Raw genomic sequence first — 20,994 nt, forward strand, 5'->3', positions numbered from 1 at the left:
TTGAAACTGGTTTCCTCTATCGTAATCGCTCCTCTTTCACCCTAGCTGCCAAACTAACCCTGATTCAGATGACCATCCTACCCATGCTAGATTATGGAGACATAATAGGTAGGCAGGTAAGGGTGCTCTCGAGCAGATAGATGTTCTTAACCATTTGGCCATCAGATTTGTCACCAATGCTCCTTATAGGACACATCACTGCACTCTATGCTCCTCCGTAAACTGTTTTAATCTGCTAAATTGTAATTATTCGATTTATTGCCTACCTCATGCCTTTTGCACACATTGTATATAGATTCTCTTTTTCCTACCATGTTATTGACTTGTTTATTGTTTACTCCATGTGTAACTCTGTGTTGTTGTCTGTTCACACTGCTATGCTTTATCTTGGCCAGGTCGCAGTTGCAAATGAGAACTTGTTCTCAACTAGCCTACCTGGTTAAATAAAGGTGAAATAAAAAATAAAATAAAAAATTGAAAGACTCAATCAGGGACACTCTTACTGACAGTTGTGGCTGCTTGCGTGATGTATTGTTGTCTCTACCTTCTTGCCGTTTGTGCTGTTGTCTGTGCCCAATAATGTTTGTACCATGCTGTGTTGCTGTTGTCGTCTTAGGTCTATCTTGATGTACTGTTGTGTCGTCTTTCGTCGTGATGTGTTTTGTCATATTTATATATTTTTTTATTCCAGCCCCCGTCCCCGCAGGAGGCCTTCTGTCTTTTGGTAGGTCGTCATTGTAAATAAGAATTTGTTCTTAACGGACTTGCCAAGTTAAATAAAAGGATAAATAAAATAAAAAGACAGACATTTTCTCTACAGCAGGGTCTGGGTTAGGATAGGCTGAAGTATTTCTCTGACCTAGGGGGTCACAGGAATGTCAGAGGGACATCAAGAACATTACTAAGCAGGATCTCCATAAGAATTAGCCAATAATCTACAGACGTTTCAATCTTATTAATAATTTAAAGGATTCTAGAAGAAAAGCCTAACCCCTAGTAGATGCATACACCAAGCATGGCTTGTAACCATATTATCATGTCCCATGCCACAAATAAGGACTGTTCAGCATGGCTAATAGAGCAGGCCTTATGGCATGACACCATCACCAAGACTCATAACAATCCTACAAAAGTGTACAGCCAGGAAATGTGATGAATAATAAGAATACTTGTGTATAATCCCCATGTCACCCCGATACATCCTGAAACATTCAATTAAAATAAAAAACATGACAAATGACAATTTCCTACATTTATTTATTTTTAATAATAAAAATGTTCCTTTAAAAAAAAAAGTCGTACATTCTGCATGTTGCACGGAGTGGTGGTAAGGGGTGTGTGTGAGAAACTCCAATACCGACAGAAAGAAAGAACACACACATGGGACAGTCGTACTCTACTGACAAACACACCATAGAAACCAACCCATCCAAAAATAAAGATAATGTTCACTTGTCTGTCAGGCAAGTCCAAATATTTTGACAAATGTTTATTTTATTTTATACAAATACAAGAGATGGAGTAGAAAACTACACAAAAAATGCAGAACGTCTACATTTAACATAGGAATGTTGGACCTTAAAATAAAAACATTAACAAAATGCCCACAAACCGGGACAATAAGATGGGGATTGGAAGGATTTGCTTCAGAGTCTCCTGGTTTATAGGAACTGACCAGAGTACTGCTTCACACTGAAAGAGTAAAAAGAAAATTCACAGGAGTCAATAAAGATATATAGAGGGGTTGGGGGGTGGGAGAGGTGGTTGGGGGTGGGAGAGGTGGTTGGGGGGGGGAATCTGAGACAGGGAGAGAGCACGTGATGCGGGCCTAGTCGGAGGCGAGGGTTAGTCCTGGTGTCCGAGCAGGTGCAGTGCGCTGGGGGAGGAGGAAGGGAGACAAGATTAGTCACCATGGCTACGAGGCAGCATTAGCATTTCAGCATCTGCGCAATGAGACACGCTGACGGTTGCCGGGGAGACAGAAGAGGAGGAGCCTGTGCCGTTTGGCAGACTGTGATTTGTTGTCGATTCATCTAACTAAAAACAACAAAATCACTAGTCTTCCACACAGCAACAGGCAGGGAAGAAGTCCACTCCCTGCTTCACACCCGAAAGGCTCTTAGGTCATTAAACCAAACATTTCACCAATCATATTCTTCAAAAATCTGACATGTTGAATGATTAACAGGTTAAACAAATATTGACCTACAGTTTTATATCAATATAAGATTACATGTACAAGTATTTTTTACATAGTGTACAGATTTTAATACAGCCATTTCACAAAAGAGGAAGCTCAAACTACTTTCACATTGCATGGGAGGAGAGGGGTTAGTCAACATCAGCAGACAGAGACAAATATAATAAGAGATTAAAAGGAGGTAGAAAAATATATATCTACACATATATATTTTGAGATCAAAATGTGTCTATAAAAACAGGAAGGTATAGAAAAGGCAGACATGAAACTCTATTCACTCAGAGGGCATCCAGAACTTGCCTGTTCTGCAATAGGTACTGAGCGTTTTGGATCTGGTCCTGGGTGCCGCTGATGGTGATGATGCGATCCTCAGAACCCTCCAGTGGCTCGTCAATCTTAATGGAGGCGCCAGACTCATGCCGGATCTGCTTGATCCTCTGACCTCCCTTACCGATGATGGAGCCGGCCAGCTGTAGAAAACACCAGGGTCAACTGAATGTCATGCACAATAGTGTGAAAATACCGGAAAAGTGGGTTCTGTGTGAATGTTGCATAAGGGTTTCATAGGCCATGGTGGGCGAGACAGGTCGAGCCATTGCTCTGTATGAGAACATAGTGTGTGTGTGGGTTTGTGTGTGTGAGAGGTAAATGGGGAGTCCCCCCTCTTCTGGTTATACACACATCTTTGGGGATCGTCACTTGTGTGGTGATGACTGGCCCTCCCATATCATTATAGGAACCGCGTCCACCTAACACACACGGAGCATACAGTGACATACACACAAGGAGAGATCAGAGAAACAGCTTGAGGAAGTGATTAGGCTCTATTAACAACACCATAACCTAACAACATATTGAATACCAAGCTGTGGGAAGTGCTTCTACAGACTCACCAGATTGATAGGAGTCCCAGGAAGAGTTGTTGTCTGTTTGAAAGGCGAGAGAGAAAATAGATCTACAATTAGGGAAAGTTTTTTTATAGAAAATATGCTAAAATGTACACATCCACAGCAGACTGGCACCATAAACAAACACGTGTTTACCAACCTGATACAGAGCAGGCCAACACGTTTCAAAGACGATTTCCCAATAAACATTCGAAATGACAAAACAAAGATAGTCGACAAGTGCACTGGTGCAAAACAATACACTCAAGGCTGTTGAGTATTATATCTTATGCTGCCTTGATTGTGTAATTGTCAGTCATGCAGGGTTCCTTTGTAAAAGAGACTATCCTGCCCAAATAAAAATGTCTAGCCTTGTACAGCTGAAATCAGGTTCCATAACATACACTGGAAAACCACTAGCCCTCTACGTTCTATGAAAGCTGCTCGGCGTAAACTGGAAAGAAGTTGGAGGAGAACAAACCCAACTATGCATGCTCAAGCCCTGGTATATCATCAGATTGCATACAGAGGTACTGAACATTGCACGTAAGTCAGACTATACCAGTCTCATTGCAAACTGTGAGGGGAAACCCCAGAATGCTATTTTCTGTCCTAAAAGAAATGTAAACCCCCAGATAACTCCTCCTCTACCCCCTCCATCAAGCAATGCAACAGTTTTCTTCATTTTTTCACAATTCAAAATTAAGTACTGCACTGTACAAACTACCCCTTTGCTTGGGGTGTGCTACTATGATTCATACTGAGCCTCCTAGTTGCAGTTCCAACAAATTTTCATGGACAAGCCCAACATCGGTCTCCAACTACCTGCTCCTTCAACCCTATTGCCAAAGCAAAATCCAGCCTCACTTTTCTCAGTCCAACTATAACCAAAATCATAAATTACGGAATTTCAGGCACTGCGCCTAATTCCCTGAAAACTGCCTCCATTATACAAATCTTGAAAAAACCTGGACCTAACACCCTAAGCAATTACAGACCAACTTCCAGCCAGTTGTGTAAAGTACTTAAGTAAAAATACTTTCAAGTACTACCTAAGTAGTTAAGGGTATCTGTACTTTACTATTTTTTTTGACAACTTTTACTTCATAACATTCCTAAAGAAAATAATGTACTTTTTACTCCATACATTTTTCGACATCTAAAAGTACTCCTTAAATTTGAATGCTTAGCAGGACAGGAAAATTGCCAAATTCACACACTTATAAATATAACGTCCCTGGTCATCCCTACTGCCTCTGATCTGGCGGATTAACTAAATACAAATGCTTTGTTTGTAAATTATGTCTGAGTGTTGTGAGTGTGCCCCCGGCTATCTGTAATTTAAAAAAAGAAAAATGGTGCCATCTGGTTTGCTTAATATAAGACATTTGAAATGATTTATACTTAAGTATATTTAAAATACCTTTAGACTTTTACTCAAGTAGAATTTAACTGAGTGACTCACTTTTACTTGAGTCATTTTCTATTAACATATCTTTGCTTTTACTCAAATATGACAATTGGCAACTTCTCCCACCACTGTTTCCAACCTACCCTTTTCTATCAAAGGTCCTTGAACGTGTGGTCTCAATACAGCTACAGAACTACCTTTAACCAACAATCTCCATGAACCCTTCCAGTCCGGGTTCCATGTACAGCACAGTACAGAGACAGCCCTGGTAAAAGTTACACGTTACTTGTTGATGACAGCTGATGGAGACACAAGCATCTTTTTACTTTTGGACATCACAGCAGCCTTTGTCACAGAGAACCATGCGATTATCAGCAGACTTATGAGCTAGCTTGGATTCTCTGGCACATCACTCCTGTGGTTTAGCTCCTGACTTACAAACAAGAATTTGTGATCCAACCCTGCCCCAGTCACTCAAGGGGTCCCACAGGGCTCTGCTATGGGTCCACTCCTGTTCTTTATACACACCCACGCTGCCACTTGTTATACTTATACGGAGATTTGGACTAAACTTGAATTTTTATGCTGAAGACACAAATATGTGAGGACAAGTCAGACTAACAACCAAACTAACAGACTGTCTATATGCAATCAAGAGATGGATGCAGTTGAACTTCCAAAAGCAAAACAGAGCTTGTGTTTATTTGCTCTAAGAGTACACAGAGCAAAACGAGCACATTCTCCCTTCCTCTGGATGATGACGCCATCACAGCTTCCCCCACTGCCAGAAACCTGTGTGTAATTTTTGACTCTAGCCTCTTATTTGAAGCACACATCCGCAACATAAAGTGTCATTTTTCTACCGTGTATCAGGTATTTCTTGTTCACTGTGGATGCTGAGAAGCTTGTGCATGCCCTTGTAACATCTCGGCACTGCTGACAGTAAGGCTCCTGTCAACTCCAGATGATCCAGAACGCAGCTGCCAGGATGATGCATACACCAAATTCTAGAGAATTATTCCCCAGCACACCGCTACGATAACCAGACTCAAACTGCCTGGTCACAAACCTGTGCAGCACGGGTGGTAAGGCCTTCTCACATGTGGCTCCTGAGGTCTGGAACGCTCTACCTACATGTCAAGGAGGCAGCTTCCATTTCCTTGTTTAAAACACATTTAAAGACCTACCTTTTCAAGCTAGATTTTAATCTTTGATTGCTTAATCTGTTTACAGTCTATTTCTTATTAGCGGGTAATGGTAATGGTATTGAAATTATCCTATATTTTGATATTTTGACGTTGAATTTTGTGTGTTTCGTTTTCTACCTGATACGCATTGCAAATGGGATATGCGCTTTACAAATTAAATATTATTGTGCAATGGAGACAGCATGAGAAACTGAACTCAGACAAACCACATAGGGAGAAGGGAACAACTCACCAAATCCACCCCCACCCTGGAGAAGGGGAAAAGAGAGGGAAAGCAGGGTTAAACACACATTCCCTTGTGATTTGTTGTATACACTCATGGATGCATGCAACCCAGGCCTTGCATGATCAGGATTAGGGCAGGGACCTCAATATATAATATTATCTTGATACTTAGGTGCCGATACATTATGTATTGATTCTCACAATTCTATATGTATTGCGATTCAATACTGCGATTTGATGTCCAAACATATTGCTCACTGTAAGTCTGGTGCAGAGAGACTGGAGGATTAGAAAATACATTTTTGATCAGCCATGGAAATAAGTGCTATTTAAAAAGATGGAGAACATGCTATAGAACCCAAAAATTGCAGAGTTTAGCAACATGGTAACGTAAAATAAAACAACAACACTTGGAGTCAAAGTATCAATATAATATTGTGATATGTAACTATCGATCCCTCCGATCAAGTCAGGGTTGAGGAGGCCAGTTCGTACAAAAGCCCCTATTTGATGCTGGAGACCCCTGCCCCCTTCTCCGTTTGCATCCATCAGCCACTCACTCCACAGCTTTCACCTGCTATTCAGCGGCTCAGTCACCAGGGCAACAAGCGATTCAAAAATCAGTTGCTGAGCAACCGGAGGCAGTATCCTGCCAGCTCTCAAAGATAACCTACCAGTCTGTCAACAAAGCATTATTATTAACACCTAGCAACCTCAGCCCCCCCCCCGTGATTACGTAGATGGTAGTGGTGGTATGGGTAATTATTACTGAAGTTACCCATTACCTATGTTTATGGTTTGGTCATATGGTTAACTATGGTAAAGTAATGTTTATTACATGTCAGTGTTAAAGGTGCGGTTGGGTTTTATAGTGGGGTTAGCTGTGGCCATGGCGATGAGGTTATTATCAGGCAATCACAATCATTGTCTAGGAAAGACCAACAATTGTTTCAGCGTATGATGCTTCAGCCAATAGACACCAAGACAACAGCGGCATGCATTCAGTTAAGGGTCACTAACCATGTTATCGCCATAGCGATCTCCTGGTCTCCCTCTTCGGTCACTGCTAAGAGAAAGACAAGAGAAAATGAAAGTCTGACTTGAGAAAAATATTGACACGGCAGAGGGGTTTTCAGCAGCTCTCTGATCCAAGTCAAACCACACACATTCACAGACCCACGTAGAACACAAAAGTAAGCGGTGTTAACAGACTAATGGCAGGGCTGAAACACTGATGAGGCCAGTACTCAGAGGAACAGACTCAGGCTAGACTGACTGACTACAGCACCGACTGAAGGACGTTTACATGCAAAGTAGTAATTCAATATTAAACTGATTATGGCAGTAACCAGCTCATGCAGTAGTCATGTAAAAACCTTACTCTGCTTATCTTAATTTGTGTAAAAGTCAAAATCGAAGTATAAGCCGATTAAAACCTGGTTTTCTGAGCAATCGTTCAAATTATTAGGACATGTGAAGACCTTAAATCGGCGTTCCAGCAGTGCATTTGTTCTGCGCGTGTACCAGCCAAGCGAGCCTCCGTCTGCAGAGCGAGTGAAGTGAATTCGGAACAACTGAATGTACGCGTCTTAAATAAACTCCGAAAATATGCTTCACAAGGTAGAATGTTTATTTTGATTGCCGATTTTCTGCATTTATCAGATGTGTTCATGTAAACAGTATTATTACAGAAATCCTTCTTGCAAAGTATAGTACTAGTCAAGAGTTTAGACACACGTACTCATTCCAGGGTTTCTCTTAATTTTTTTATTGAATTTTACCCACTTTTCTACCCAATTTCGTGGTATCCAATTGTTAGTAGTTATTATCTTGTCTCATCGCTACAACTCCCGTACGGGCTCGGGAGAGACGAAGGTCGAAAGCCATGCGTCCTCCGAAACACAACCCAACCAAGCCGCACTGCTTCTTAACACAGCGCGCATCCAACCCAGAAGCCAGCCGCACCAATGTGACGGAGGAAACACCGTGCACCTGGCAACCTGGTTAGCGCGCACTGCGCCCGGCCCGCCACAGGAGTCGCTAGTGCGCGATGAGACAAGGATATCCCTACCGGCCAAACCCTCCCTAACCCGGACGACGCTAGGCCAATTGTGCGTCGCCCCACGGACCTCCCGGTCGCGGCCGGCTGCGACAGAGCCTGGGCGCGAACCCAGAGTCTCTGGTGGCACAGACGACTGTGCCACCCGGGAGTCCTTCTCTTTATATATATTTTTTTAAACTATTTTCTACATTGTAGAATAATAGTGAAGACATCAAAACTATGAAATAACACATATGGAATCATGTAGTAACCAAAACATATGAAAATATATTTGAGATTTGAGATTCTTCAAAGTAGCCACTCTTTGCCTTGATGAATGCCAAGAGTGTGCAAAGCCTTCATCAAGGCAAAGGGTGACTACTTTGAAGAATCTCAAATATAAAATATATTTTGATTTGTTTAACACTTTTTTAGTTACTACATGATTCCATATGTGTTATTTCATAGTTTTGATGCCTTCACTATTATTCTACAATGTAGAAAAAATTAAGAAACCCCCTGAAATGAGTAGGTGTGTCCAAACTTTTGACTAGAACTGTATGTAACGTTTTAAATCAAACTATTATATTAATCTGAATATCCACAATAATGGCATTTTGATGCATGTAACCGTACTCACTGACTCCAGACCAGTGGCCTACAAGGCTGGAAAAGGACTTACTTGGGTCTGGCATCTGCACTGCTCCGATAGGAGTCATAGGAGTACTGGTCATCTCTGCAAACAACGTGGAAATGGAACACACACACACACACGAGCCCACACACACTATGAATGAAAGACCATATGTCCCTACACTTTTGAACGCAAACTGATGTAGACAAAGCAAAATGGATAGAAAGAGGTGTAGGGAAAAAGAAATGGAGATGAGTGATGGTGAAGCTCTCTTACCCTCCTCCTCTGTGTGGTGGGGCCAGGTTGCGGCCACGGCTCTCACCCCTCCCCCCTCTCACTGGGTGGGGAGGCGGGGGTCCACGACGGGGGCTCATCTCCTCGTAGTCCCTGCGGGCGGTGGGCATGGGCCCCCCTCGACCCCCTCGTCCAGAGGGCCCTCGGTCAAAACCTCCGCCACCTCGTCCCCCTCGCATGTGGAAGCCCCCCATGGGGCGCCGGCTGCCGCCACCCCCGCGCTCCTCAAACATCGGGGTGAAGCCGCCGTAGTCGTATGTCTCGTCGTAGAAGTTGGGGTCGTAGGGCTGGGCGCGCCCTTTTATGGGAGCCTGACGGGGATGGACTCACACATCATTTCTACAGTCGGCTGGCTGTGGTATTTAAAGCTCAGTCAAATGGTTCGACAACAGAACCAACAGTTTGGTAAGAGCACCAACCTCAGCGATGAGCTCCAGCATAATCTTAATACACTCAACGACGCGCTCAGACTTGCCGCCGACCAGAACCACGCGGTCCGTGGACTGGGGACAGCATTCCTGGAACAGCTTGATGCTGGTCTGGGTGTTCTACAACAGTCAGAGTCAACACAGGTCAAATTAGACAAAGCAAGGCCATAGGACTGAGAAGAACCCACAGAAAAAGACAATCAGGGTCACCTTCAATACGCTCTAAACGAGAGTAAAACATTTGCATTCTTATTGGACAAGTTCAGGTAGTAGGCCCATCAAGTATTTTACAAATGTTATCCCATTTGTGTACATACTGGACATGACCCAGGTGAGGAGATAAGAGTGGGAGTAGTTCAGAGCGCATAACTGTACCTCTCGTAACTCTTTGATCTTGGCTCCCTTCACACCAATGATGCTACCTGCCAGGCTCTGGTGGATCAGTAGCCTCAGCTCACAGTCAAAGTCCATCCCATTGTACTGTTGGTACTAGGGGGAGGGGGAAACCTTAGCATTTTATATCTATATCCCAATGGAAATGCTATGTTTTGTTTTATCTGCACACTCAATATCTAGTAGTACCACACAGGACTATAACTGAAAATTATAGGCAGCCATAATGCTGGTCTCATTCATCTCCAACCGCAGGCTCACCTCCTCCAGAGTAGGGATGATCTTGAGCAGGATCTCTCCCACGGTCTCGATTTCAGCACTGATGCTCAGAATGCTTTAGAGTCACCAATCACAGCGCAGGATATTCCCAGGGGGACCAATCAAATGGTGACCAGGTGTTAAGAGAGGAAAGAAACAGTATTTCAAAACCAAGATCGATTCTCCCTCAGCAGAACTTCAACCATAACATCTGACAATAAATGAAGACCCCCCCCTTTCATCCGGTCCTAGCCGTGGGGGTTAACCGGGTAGCTGTTGTGGTACAGTCCCATAGAAATAGAATTACTAGAATAGACATTCCCATTCAAGTCAATGTTCTGTGATGAGTGGACCAGCGGCCATAAGTAGTAATTCTGGTTCTATGTGCACACCCCATTCAACTCACAACAGAGGAATAAGAGGACAGAATACCCCATAACCCATTTATATCTATAACATATCAGCAGGTATCCATAAATACACAAATAAAGAAAATTACCCCCCCCAGTGTCTGACAAAGAACCCACAAAAAAAGAAAAACAGGTAAAAGGAATCCAAAGAAAGCAGGTGTGTTTTAGTGACCACCGGAAGGGGGGAAGGAAAGGTTGGGGGGCGGTGTCGGTTTGCACCGATGGTGCCTGCTGCCAGAGCACTAAAGAAATCGTACTGTAACACAACATGGGGGAGAAAAAACTAAAAAAATAACAAAAGGTCAATAAAAACATGACAGTAGTACGCTATGCTAATCAAAAGAATCAAACAAGGAACAGTTTAAAGTCAACTGAAAGATGGGTGAGAGATGGCAGGGTCACACTGAGTTATGCTCCCACCAATGGACAGGGGGATGTTGAGGGAAAGCAAGGAGGAGCGACATGGGTCACAGGGATGAGGTGACAAATAAGTTATCTTTCAACAGTTCCAACAACGGCAAGGGTAATATGGAGTGTAAAGAAGGGAAAAAGACATAAAACACTTGAACCCTAGCTGCTCTGCCTGGAATAACAGTCTTACGTAATTATAGTGGTCCAACCCCCCCACCCCCTAAAAAAGATCTGTGGTACAAGGAAGATGGTAGGAGGGGAATGTGAGAAGCTAAAACAGACCAGTACACCAACTCTGAGAGGGGAAGGAGGGAGGTGAGGAGCATTGAAGGGAGATACTGTCATTGAAATAAAATAGAATGTTGAAATACCGTCACTAGAACAGAGGCAGGTTTAAAGTATTTGTTGAAACCCTCACTGAAAACAGAGGCTTATAATACTGTCACTGAACAAAAGTTGACCTGTTCGTCACAGGAACAGAGGCAGGTTTGTTTGTTTATTTTCTGAAGTCAGGCAGTGAGAGGGAGGAGCTTAGGGACATACCGCTCAGGCCCACTGCTGTCTGGGACTGACACACTGGCATTGAACTGCAAGGGCCGTGGGCGTGGCATGGGCAGGGGCCAGGGCCATTCGAGCACACAGATGTCAATGAAGTAAGGCGCCCATTTAGGGAGGGGCACGATTATGGACAGGGCCAGCCAGGGTGTCAGGTGGGCGGGCGCAGGAGGGGCGATCCAGAACATGGGCAACAGAGGAAGTGGGCAAAAATAAACAAAAATAAAAAACAGGAGAGGGAAGAGGGAGGGGGAAGAGGAATACATTTTAATACAGGCTAATATTCTTCATTGTGATATTCTCTCAGAATGTTTGTTTTTTTAAAGAACAGAAGGAGATAGAAGAGGAGACAAAGGTATTCAGGTAGGGAGAAATAGTTGGGGGGTAGAATGGGGTCAGAAAATGAGGGGGAGATGTAGAGAGGGAGATGAGAAAGAGGGATAGCGGTAGAGGAGGGAGAAGAGTGGAGAATGATGGAAGGTGGAGAAAGAGAGAGGTAATGACATGAAATGAGTTGAGAATTGGCCAGGCTGTTTATATACAAGACATTTCCTATAGGATGAATTGGTGTTGGGTGCTATAACAGCTCCACCCTAAAATACACTGGGCCCACTCAAGTATTAATGACAGTCTTAGTGGTGCTAATGGCTGGTAGGTATATCACTATTCATTACGCAAACAAAAATACATTTTTCTAAAAAGGCCATGGGTTTCGTATCGATTAGCGGAGGGCGGGGAGGCATTTTGATAAAAGACATTACACTTTCGATTGATGACACCACAACAGGTGAAGAGCAGTTCTCAATACACATCATATCCCAGCATTAACAGTTACCCAACATCCTCACAGCTTTACTTCCCCCAACCATAGTTAACAGATCCATTTTCTTAAGCCCAACCCACTAATTTAGATTGCTTCAACTTTTGCATACAAACTAGTCAAATCAGACACTCCCAAAGTACAACCACGGAAGGGGGGTACTGTAAAATCCCAGACAAAAAGAGCGGTGTAAATGTACTCACGTCTGTGCGCAGGGATTTGATGTTTTTACCACCCTTCCCAATCACTGCTCCTGCATTCTGAACCGGGAAAAAAAGTCAGGTGATACCTAACTTATTGTGATAAAACAAAGTTTAAAAAATCCTCAGACATCATCTCCATACTACATCATCGAAACTGATTTTGACCGCATTAAATCAGACATGGAACCACAGGGTAGAACAATTTTAAAAAGCTCTTAACCTCCATAGATCTGGTAAAATAAAAGGTTAAATAAATAGCTGGGGAGGAAAAAAAAGATAGTCTACATAAGAGGATAAGTCACGGAGGAGATTGTGGCTGTTGAAGGTAGGCAGGGGATTGTGAATGAGGAAGAGAAAGCGGACTGACTTTGCTCTGCAGGAGAATGCGGAGCTCCACCATGTCGTCTGTGTTCCTGGAGCGCTTAAAGGACTGCTCTTCCTCCGCGTCCTCTGCGGGACGCTTACCTGAGAAAGAAAAACAGAGTAATCTTTCTCACACACCAGGGACCCAGAATGCGACCGTTTAGTCGTATTTTTCAACCTTTTGACTTCGCAAGTTCCATTTTTTTTATTGGTCACATGGGAGCAAGCTGGTTACCTCAATCAAAAGTTTAAAAAGTCCTATTTTTTCAGCAGCTACAACCACAATTTGGTCAAACAGTGAAGTGCATTATCCTCATGATTCCCTTCATGCAAGTTTCGTAGTAACTGTTTCACTGGACCCTACTGCTGTGATGAGTGAGCCAATCTATCTTCCTTTTCCTTGATGTGCTCTCCACCCCACAAAAAAAGGAGGGTTCTGATTGTATAACATTTCAAAATCCAATTGCAGGTAAAACACAGCTTTGGAAGCACCTACTGTTGAAACTGTTGAAGAGGATGTTCAGCTTTTGTGGGTATAATTTCTATTTCTCAACATTTTCTATTGAGCTCAATAGTAGCCAGCATTACGCCTGTTTTACACTGAGCTGCACTGGGGTTGGAATGCAACCATGGTTAGATTAAGACACTGCGGAGCCAGCGCGAGATATGGGTCAGAAACATACCTCAACGCAGGGACGGGATGTGCCGAAGTATTTCACCTACATCCCAACTGATACCTTGAGAAGATTGAAATACTACTCGTTTTCCCAGAAAACATCCCTTTTTGTTCTCAAGCTAGCTAGCAGTAGCCACCGCCGGCATTTTGGAATGGCAGTGTCAGCCAATCAGCTCCTTTGTTGTTCAGCACATCATGCCATTCTATAAGCTGGCTACTGTTTACCAAACACGGGGACATTAAATGTACTGTTAGATTAATACATGACTACTAGCAGTAGTGTTAATTTAGTGTTAATGATCTACACTGAACAAAAACATACTTGCAACGTGCAACAATTTCTAAGATTTTACTGAGTACAATTCACAGAAGAAAATCAGTCAATTGAAATGAATTCCATAGGCCCTAATCTATGGATATCACGACTGGGCAGGGGCGCAGCCATGGGGAGCCAGGCCCAGCCAATCAGAATTAGTTTTTCGCCACAAAAGGGCTTTATTGAAAACAGAAATGCTCTTCAGCCCCCCCCCCACCCCACCCCACCCTTCCCCTTCCCTCTTCAGACAATCCGCAGGTGAAGATGTCAGATGAGGAGGTCCTGGGCTGGCGTGGTTACACTTGGTCTGCAGTTGTGGTTGGATGTACTGCCACATTCTCTAAAACAGCATTGGAGGTGGCTTATGGTAGAGAAATTAACATTAAATTCTCTGGCAACAGTTCTGTTGGACAATCTTGCAGTCAACATGCCAATTGCGCATTCCCTCAACTTTTGACATCTGTGGCATTGTTTTATGTTACAAACTTGCCAATTATAAAGTAGCCTTTTATTGTCCCAGCACAAGGTGCACCTATGTAATGATCATGCTATTTAATCAGCTTCTTGATATGCCATATCTGTCAGGTGGATGGATTATCTTGGCAAGGAGAAATGCTCACTAACAGGGATGTAAACAAATTTGTGCACACAATTTGAGCTAAATAAGCATTTTGTGCGTATGGAACATTTCTGGGATATTTATTTCAGTTCATGAGAAATTGGACCAACACTTTACATGTTGTGTTTATATTTTAGTTCAGTATTGCCAATGTGTTTTGAGTTCACTTCCTCATGTGGTAAATTAGCCCAAAATAAATTAGCGGACATAAACACATAGACAAAATCATCTCAATTGAACAACAAAATGCAGACAATTCTGGAGCCCTATTTTAACAGTAAAATATTACAATACCCTACTGTCTACCCACAATTCATGACAATCAATGCATTAGGTAGCACATCAAAATATATTCAATAATGCATTCCTGCTTGGACATGTTAAATAGACAACTTGTTTCTTGAATAGCCTACCAGCTCGGTAGTCTATTACACTTTCTAAAGCACTGTGAATGACTTGAAGGTGATTATGACTATGTTTTTCTATTGCAAAAAAACTATGGTGCAACCAAATCATAGGCTGGTGCATCCAAATCATAGGTTGGTGCAACCAAATCATAGGCTGGTGCCACCAAATCATAGGCTGGTGCCACCAAATCATAGGCTGGTGCCACCAAATCATAGGCTGGTGCATCCAAATCATAGGCTGGTGCAACCAAATCATAGGCTGGTGCCACCAAATCATAGGCTGGTGCCACCAAATCATAGGCTGGTGGCACCAACTGAAAAAGTTAGTGTCAGGGGAAAATGTTAGTCTGGAGCCCCGCACACACACACTGACTGGTTCTCTGGATCTGCATTCAGTTTATGTAGAAATGATACACATGTAATACTAATAGCCCACTTACTGTCCTTACATATTAAAACAGTACAGATGCAATAGATATGGATACCTCACTACACTGTCTGCTCTGCACTTTTTTTGGCACATATGGCAGCTACAATTTAGGAATCTAAATGTTTATATTTTCGACCAGACATTGATTATTAGTAAGTCTTAAACACAGGAGGGCATAAACCTTGCACCACGCCGCTTAAAATTATATAAAAGATAACTACACTGTTCTTATCCATTTTCTAGATTAGTTACAATTATTTAATTAACACACAAAGGGATTACAACTCACCGTTTGTCTCTGTGTTGCTGAATGAGGTCTCTTTTTCTTGTTGCTCAATTTCTGTCTCCATTGTCGGCTAACACCGGGCTGGGTAGGGCAGGCACCTCGGTCCTGGGAGCAGGTAACAGCGGGGAGAGAGGAGCGGGCACCTCTGTCTGACTGGCTGTGGATGGACATGGCCGAGGGAAAGAGATGGGAGCAGGGTTTGGGTTTTTCAGAACTGACGAAACAAAGTACGACAGAGGAGAGAGAATAGATTGGTGACCAACACTTACCACTATTTATGGTGAGAAGATGGGCGTGTTATGGGCGGAACAAAACAAAGTCTCAGAGCAGCTGCGAACCTACTGAAAAAAGGCAAAGGTTGGTTAGCGGCATAAAAGAAACCTACCCAAGAATAATCGTATAACACACTGCTACGATTATAAAATTGTAATAAATGGTGGATAAACATTTGGCATTCATAAAATTCATAAAACATTCATAAAATTAAAAGGTGTGATGAGGAACAGCATTGATTCAAATTTATGTATGATTCATTACAAAAACCATTTAAGAAGCAAACAGAGCAAAATTAGAATTTCTATTGGACATATTTAGGTAGGTTCCCTCCCCGTCTCCTTTAAGAAACATTTTGCAGTAGAATTGGCTTAATGAATATGCCCCTGAGCTGTAATACAATTCTGAAGGCGACCAGATGACACACATACTGAATTGATAAGAAATTATGCACATTTAATTTATTAATCTAAAAAAAGTCAAAGCAGATTTATTTGATAATACGACCTGGCACAATGATATCTGAGTCGGGACAAAATGACAATGCAACGAGGGCTCATCTCAGAATCACCTCGCACCGATAATTATCTTGATCGTAATTAAACAAATAGCTAGCTACAATCAAACATTTGCTCATCGGGCATTATTTTTGGATTAATGGTGTGAGCTAGCCTACAGCGTTGATCCAATGATCGTCTAGGGTTGATGTGCATTCCCGTTAATACACTCGTGTCCCCCGTGGACCGGCTCGTACATAACACATTCTCCATTCAAGCTGCAAGGCATCACTTCCCTCCTTACCATTTTTAATAGCGAGCCGACGGGAAAAATGTGTGTAGTCTTAACGTTATTGTAATCAAACACGTTTAGGACGTTGCACCCCACGTTCCGCCAAGGGTGTACCACATCCTAAATTGTCAGAAAATCTAGTTTTATTAAGACTACACATTTTCCAGTTATTTTTCCCCCCGGCGGCTCTCCTAGTTGAGGAAATTATGCCTTTCCAAACTGAATGGAGGATGCTTTGTCTACGGGATGGTTCACCGGGGACAGGAGCAAATACAGGGACTGCACATCAGTCCTAGACGACAGTGCCGTGGCGAATTATGGCGCCCACTATCGGCTGCCTAGGCCATATGTGCGCATACGGTTTGAGAAAACAACTAACGTTAGCTAGCTATTAGTTATCTTGTGTATACGAGAAAAAATAGCTCGCTAGCATATTGGGAAGCTACTTAGTTCATTCAGCTGGTTAAAGTATTTAGTAAAGATGGCAAGCTAGTTAAGGTAACTAGCTTCAGTTAGGTAGCTAATGTTACCGTAACCAATTAACGTTACCTAACGACGTTAGCTGTTGGACTGCTACAGTAATATGTAGCTAGTGTAGTTAACGTTAGTTAGGGACAAGAAACACAATCGTATAACTTTAGAATAAAGCTCTGAAAGCCATATCTAATTACACTTGATACATTTCTAAATGTAGCCGTGTAAACTATGCTAGCTAGCCTGCTACACTGGATCGCTAACTACAATAATTAACCAGCTACTTTAGTTGTCTTCGTTGGAAATGGTGTAGCTAGATACGCGAATGCTTTCAAATGTTTTTGCTTATACCATCGCATCAACATGTAATGACGGATTTATTCGTTGCAGAGATACATCGAAATGTGTGTAAAACAGACCTGCGCTACACCGTGTATCGTTGCTACTCCTTTTCGACCCTTCGCTGAGGAAGAACGCAAGCACAAAACATGGCTAAGTAATCATGTGTATCTGAAGAAAGAGGTAGCTGCCTCGATTGGTGGAAATAGACATTGAATTGTAAATAAATAGCAATTATTGGATAACTCATCTGTCACTCAAATAATGGAGGCGGGTCTGAAGATATAGTCGTGTCCTCACCAGTCTTCCGTACCGAAATAGTTTGGTTGACTTGCAGCAGTCCTTTACTTTCAGTCTTGATCATAATGTAAATACTTACTAGTTATGTTCATATAGGGTTGTAGCTAGCAAATGCTGTCATCTTTCTAACATGTAGATATATCACATATTTACTGTGTTTCGCGCGAAGTCCAAAAATTATTATGGGAACCTTAGCACTTCACAAACATTTTGACTCTCCATGCCTCCAACTTTTGGCGCCTTGGCGATTCGCCCAGCGAAAATCAGCTGTACTTGTATTTTGGGGCAGATAGCTACAATTATACAGAACGAATCCAAACCATTGTAACGTAAATTAAAGTGTATGACTATCACTCAATGAGTACGGTTGCATGCACACAATATTGTAGCGACCCTGGGTTCATTACAATATAATATTTAGATTAAAACGTATATATGCTTTGCAAGAAGAACAATGTCCCTAATAATATTGGTATATGGACACAACTGAAATCAGCCTATTACCTTATGGCACTGATAAATGCAGAAAATCGCCAATCAAAATAAACGTTCTACGACAGCGACGTGTTATCTTTGGGAAGCATATTAGATTCTGAGTTCAGACTTTTAAAGTTTGCATGTGAAAACTACTTCTAAGAAGTTGCGTGTATTCGTGGATGCCAAGGGAAGCCAGTCTTACACCAAAAATGACACACAGAAAACATAAAATAATGTATATTTCATCTCTGTGTTTTCAGAATTTTCCTTCAATTCACAAGAGGCGGATGCTGTCTCCAGTGTATCTCACTGGAGACAGCATCCGAGCGAAACAGTGCCTTTCAGTCTCTGTATGTCATGTGTAAGGCCATTTATCTGATTCTATCTGGTCATGAAGAGTATGACATTGTTGCCGCACATAGCATTGAATGCAAGGGAAGCCAGCAAGCATTTGGCCTCACTTGATTAAAAAAGTAGAAAACAATAGCCAATCAGCATTGAGCTAAACTGAGCGAGCTCAACTGTGAATGGTCTGGAGCACCAAAAAAAAGTGTTGTCCTTTGATGTCTAGCTAGTTATTTAAAATTGTCCTTTTCCCAAATTAGCCATAGATGGGGATAGGGGTTTGGACTTGTGGTTTTACTTAATTCTCCGTACTGGCCAATGATTGTAATGGCGATTTTGATCCCACCATAAATTCGTACGGTACATTGTGCCCCTGGACTGAGAGGATGAAAGGTCAATATGTAGCTAGATGTAGAAGGCTAACGTTAACTAGCTAACGTTGGCCATCAAAGAAGTTAGGCTAGCGAGCAAGCATTTTAGCCAGGTGGCCTAGGACAACAAAAATTAAAGCTTGTACTGAATGAGTCATAGACCATTTCCTCAACATGAAAGATGGTAGTATGACATTGGCATTTCTCTATAAGTAGGGTGAGTTTTTTTTTCTACTTGCACAAACACACACACACACACACGTTGTTGAAAAGGTGCTGGAATAGTGGAGGCAGCTCCTGTTTTCTTTGCGACTTGCGGTAACTCTCCATGGTTCTAAATCAATAGTTGTTTAAAAAAAGAAATATCAGAAACATTAACTTGCTTGGGGTGGGTATAATTTGTGGAACGTTCTAACAAGAATCTGTTCCAAAAACTTTGTAAAGTACAAGGTTGCCAACAAATGCAATACAAAGTAACATGATCAATTCACCTAACGTTAGCTAAATAGCTGCCGAATAGGCAACAACTCACCACAAAGCTTATTCTTAATGTTTGTCAATAGGCTACCAGTGTGAGGACAGACATTTTTCGGAATAAACACGGTGAGTGAAAAACTTAATTAATTAGCCCACGCCCGTTCACTTACTCTGCCTATCACGAAGACACGGCAGTTGGAACCAAAAATCTCAAATTTGGACACATCAGATCAAAGGACAGATTTCCACCGGGTCTAATATCCATTGCTCATGGACCAAGCAAGTCCCTTCTTATTATTTGTATCCTTGTGTACTGGTTTCTTTGCAGAAATTCAAACCAGGAAGGCCTGATTCACACAGTCTCCTCTGAACAGTTGATGTTGAGATGTGTCTGTGAAGCATTTATTTGGTCTGCAATTTCTGAGGCTGGTAACTCTAATGAACTTATCCTCTGCAGTGGAGGTAACTCTGGGTCTTCCAAGAGTGTGCAAAGCTGTCATCAAAGCAAAGGGTGGCTACTTTGAAGAATCTCAAATGTAATATATATTTTGATTTGTTTAAAACTTTTTTGGTTACTACATGATTCCATATGTGTTATTTCATAGTTTTGATGTCTTCACTATTATTATACAATGTAGAAAATAGTTAAAATAAAGAAAGACCCTTGAATGAGTAGGTGTGTCCAAACTTTTGACTGGTACTGTATGTCGATACATACTGTAAAGTGGATACATAGATGATTACAAAGGCTCAGATGGTTGGCGTGTGGTGCTTGCAAGGACATGGTGGTTGGTGGGTTTGAATCTCGCACAGCCTTGTCTAGGCTATACTATGTGTAGACTGTTCGTCACTTTAATAGAATGTCTGCTAAATAACAATACTGTATTAATGCATAAATACCTTGATCTACAGAGCTTGTACACTCTTCTTATTCATAATACATATACTATCTGGTACTATAACAGGTCATATTCAATAAATAGTCTGAACTTCAGAAAATAAAGACTTATGTCCTAGCAAGGCATCTTTCCCCTGTTTTAGGAAAAGTATATGAGTTATTTGAGAAGAAACATGAGAAAATGTTTGACTGTGCTAACAGAGGCCATCTGCAATGTTTTTTCCTTGATTTTACACCACCCCCTGCCCCACCCCCTCTTTCTGTTGCAGTCTGAAGGGGATAATCAAGGTAGGAGTTAAAAAGTGCCTTTTCGTGCTCCAGCGAGTTTGTATGTTCCCAAATTACAGGTGAGTGGTGGTGGGCGCATGGGGAGACATTGTGCTCATTTCTCTAATGCTCGTGCCACGTGTAGTATACCCTTTTGGTCCTTTCGTTTTAGAGGAAAAATGTCCATCAGCAAACCAAACTAATACCCGCAGCTGTAATTTTCCTTCCCCTATTAGACATGGGTAATGAAAAATCCACTTAGCTTTGTCTGAGTTTCATGAAGATCAGTAAATGGGTTTTTCTGCCGGAGCTGGCCCTGTTTGTGTTTTGTGTGTTCCCAAGTTAAAGGTGCGTGCCAGTAGGGAATAGAAATTACCTGAAAATTGGTCTCACGAAACATTTGGTACATTATTTTATCCCGAGGTTGGATGGGATTGGTATTATTATGATCTAGCAGAGAGGTGGTTCAGGCAGAGGCAGAGCCATATCTCTCTATATGACTGACTCTG

General features: G+C 42.1%; 1 protein-coding gene across 5 annotated transcripts; it reads right to left on the reverse strand.

Annotated features, from left to right (window-relative positions):
• Window positions 1-1,237: 1,237 nt before the first annotated feature.
• On the reverse strand, window positions 1,238-17,531 carry LOC129826024 (heterogeneous nuclear ribonucleoprotein K-like). Of its 5 annotated transcripts, none has more exons than XM_055886285.1 (17): window positions 17,431-17,531; window positions 15,745-15,813; window positions 15,479-15,632; window positions 12,746-12,843; window positions 12,379-12,435; window positions 11,344-11,387; window positions 9,983-10,055; window positions 9,704-9,817; window positions 9,320-9,448; window positions 8,883-9,211; window positions 8,655-8,708; window positions 6,952-6,994; window positions 5,939-5,954; window positions 3,094-3,126; window positions 2,882-2,949; window positions 2,501-2,670; window positions 1,238-1,876 (listed from the first exon to the last, which is right to left on the reverse strand). In XM_055886285.1, exons 3-17 carry the CDS (start codon window positions 15,537-15,539, stop codon window positions 1,846-1,848), a joined length of 1,320 nt encoding a protein of 439 aa, XP_055742260.1. In that variant the 5' UTR covers window positions 15,540-15,632; window positions 15,745-15,813; window positions 17,431-17,531; the 3' UTR covers window positions 1,238-1,845. The 5 variants fall into 5 exon arrangements, with proteins under 5 accessions (XP_055742260.1, XP_055742258.1, XP_055742259.1 ...); XM_055886283.1 differs by having other exon boundaries at window positions 6,952-6,997; XM_055886284.1 differs by having other exon boundaries at window positions 6,952-6,997; window positions 15,745-15,816.
• Between the last annotated feature and the right edge of the window lie 3,463 nt (window positions 17,532-20,994).

The sequence above is a fragment of the Salvelinus fontinalis genome, chromosome 28 (assembly GCF_029448725.1).
Source record: "Salvelinus fontinalis isolate EN_2023a chromosome 28, ASM2944872v1, whole genome shotgun sequence".
In the NCBI taxonomy this organism is placed as follows: Eukaryota; Metazoa; Chordata; class Actinopteri; order Salmoniformes; family Salmonidae; genus Salvelinus; species Salvelinus fontinalis.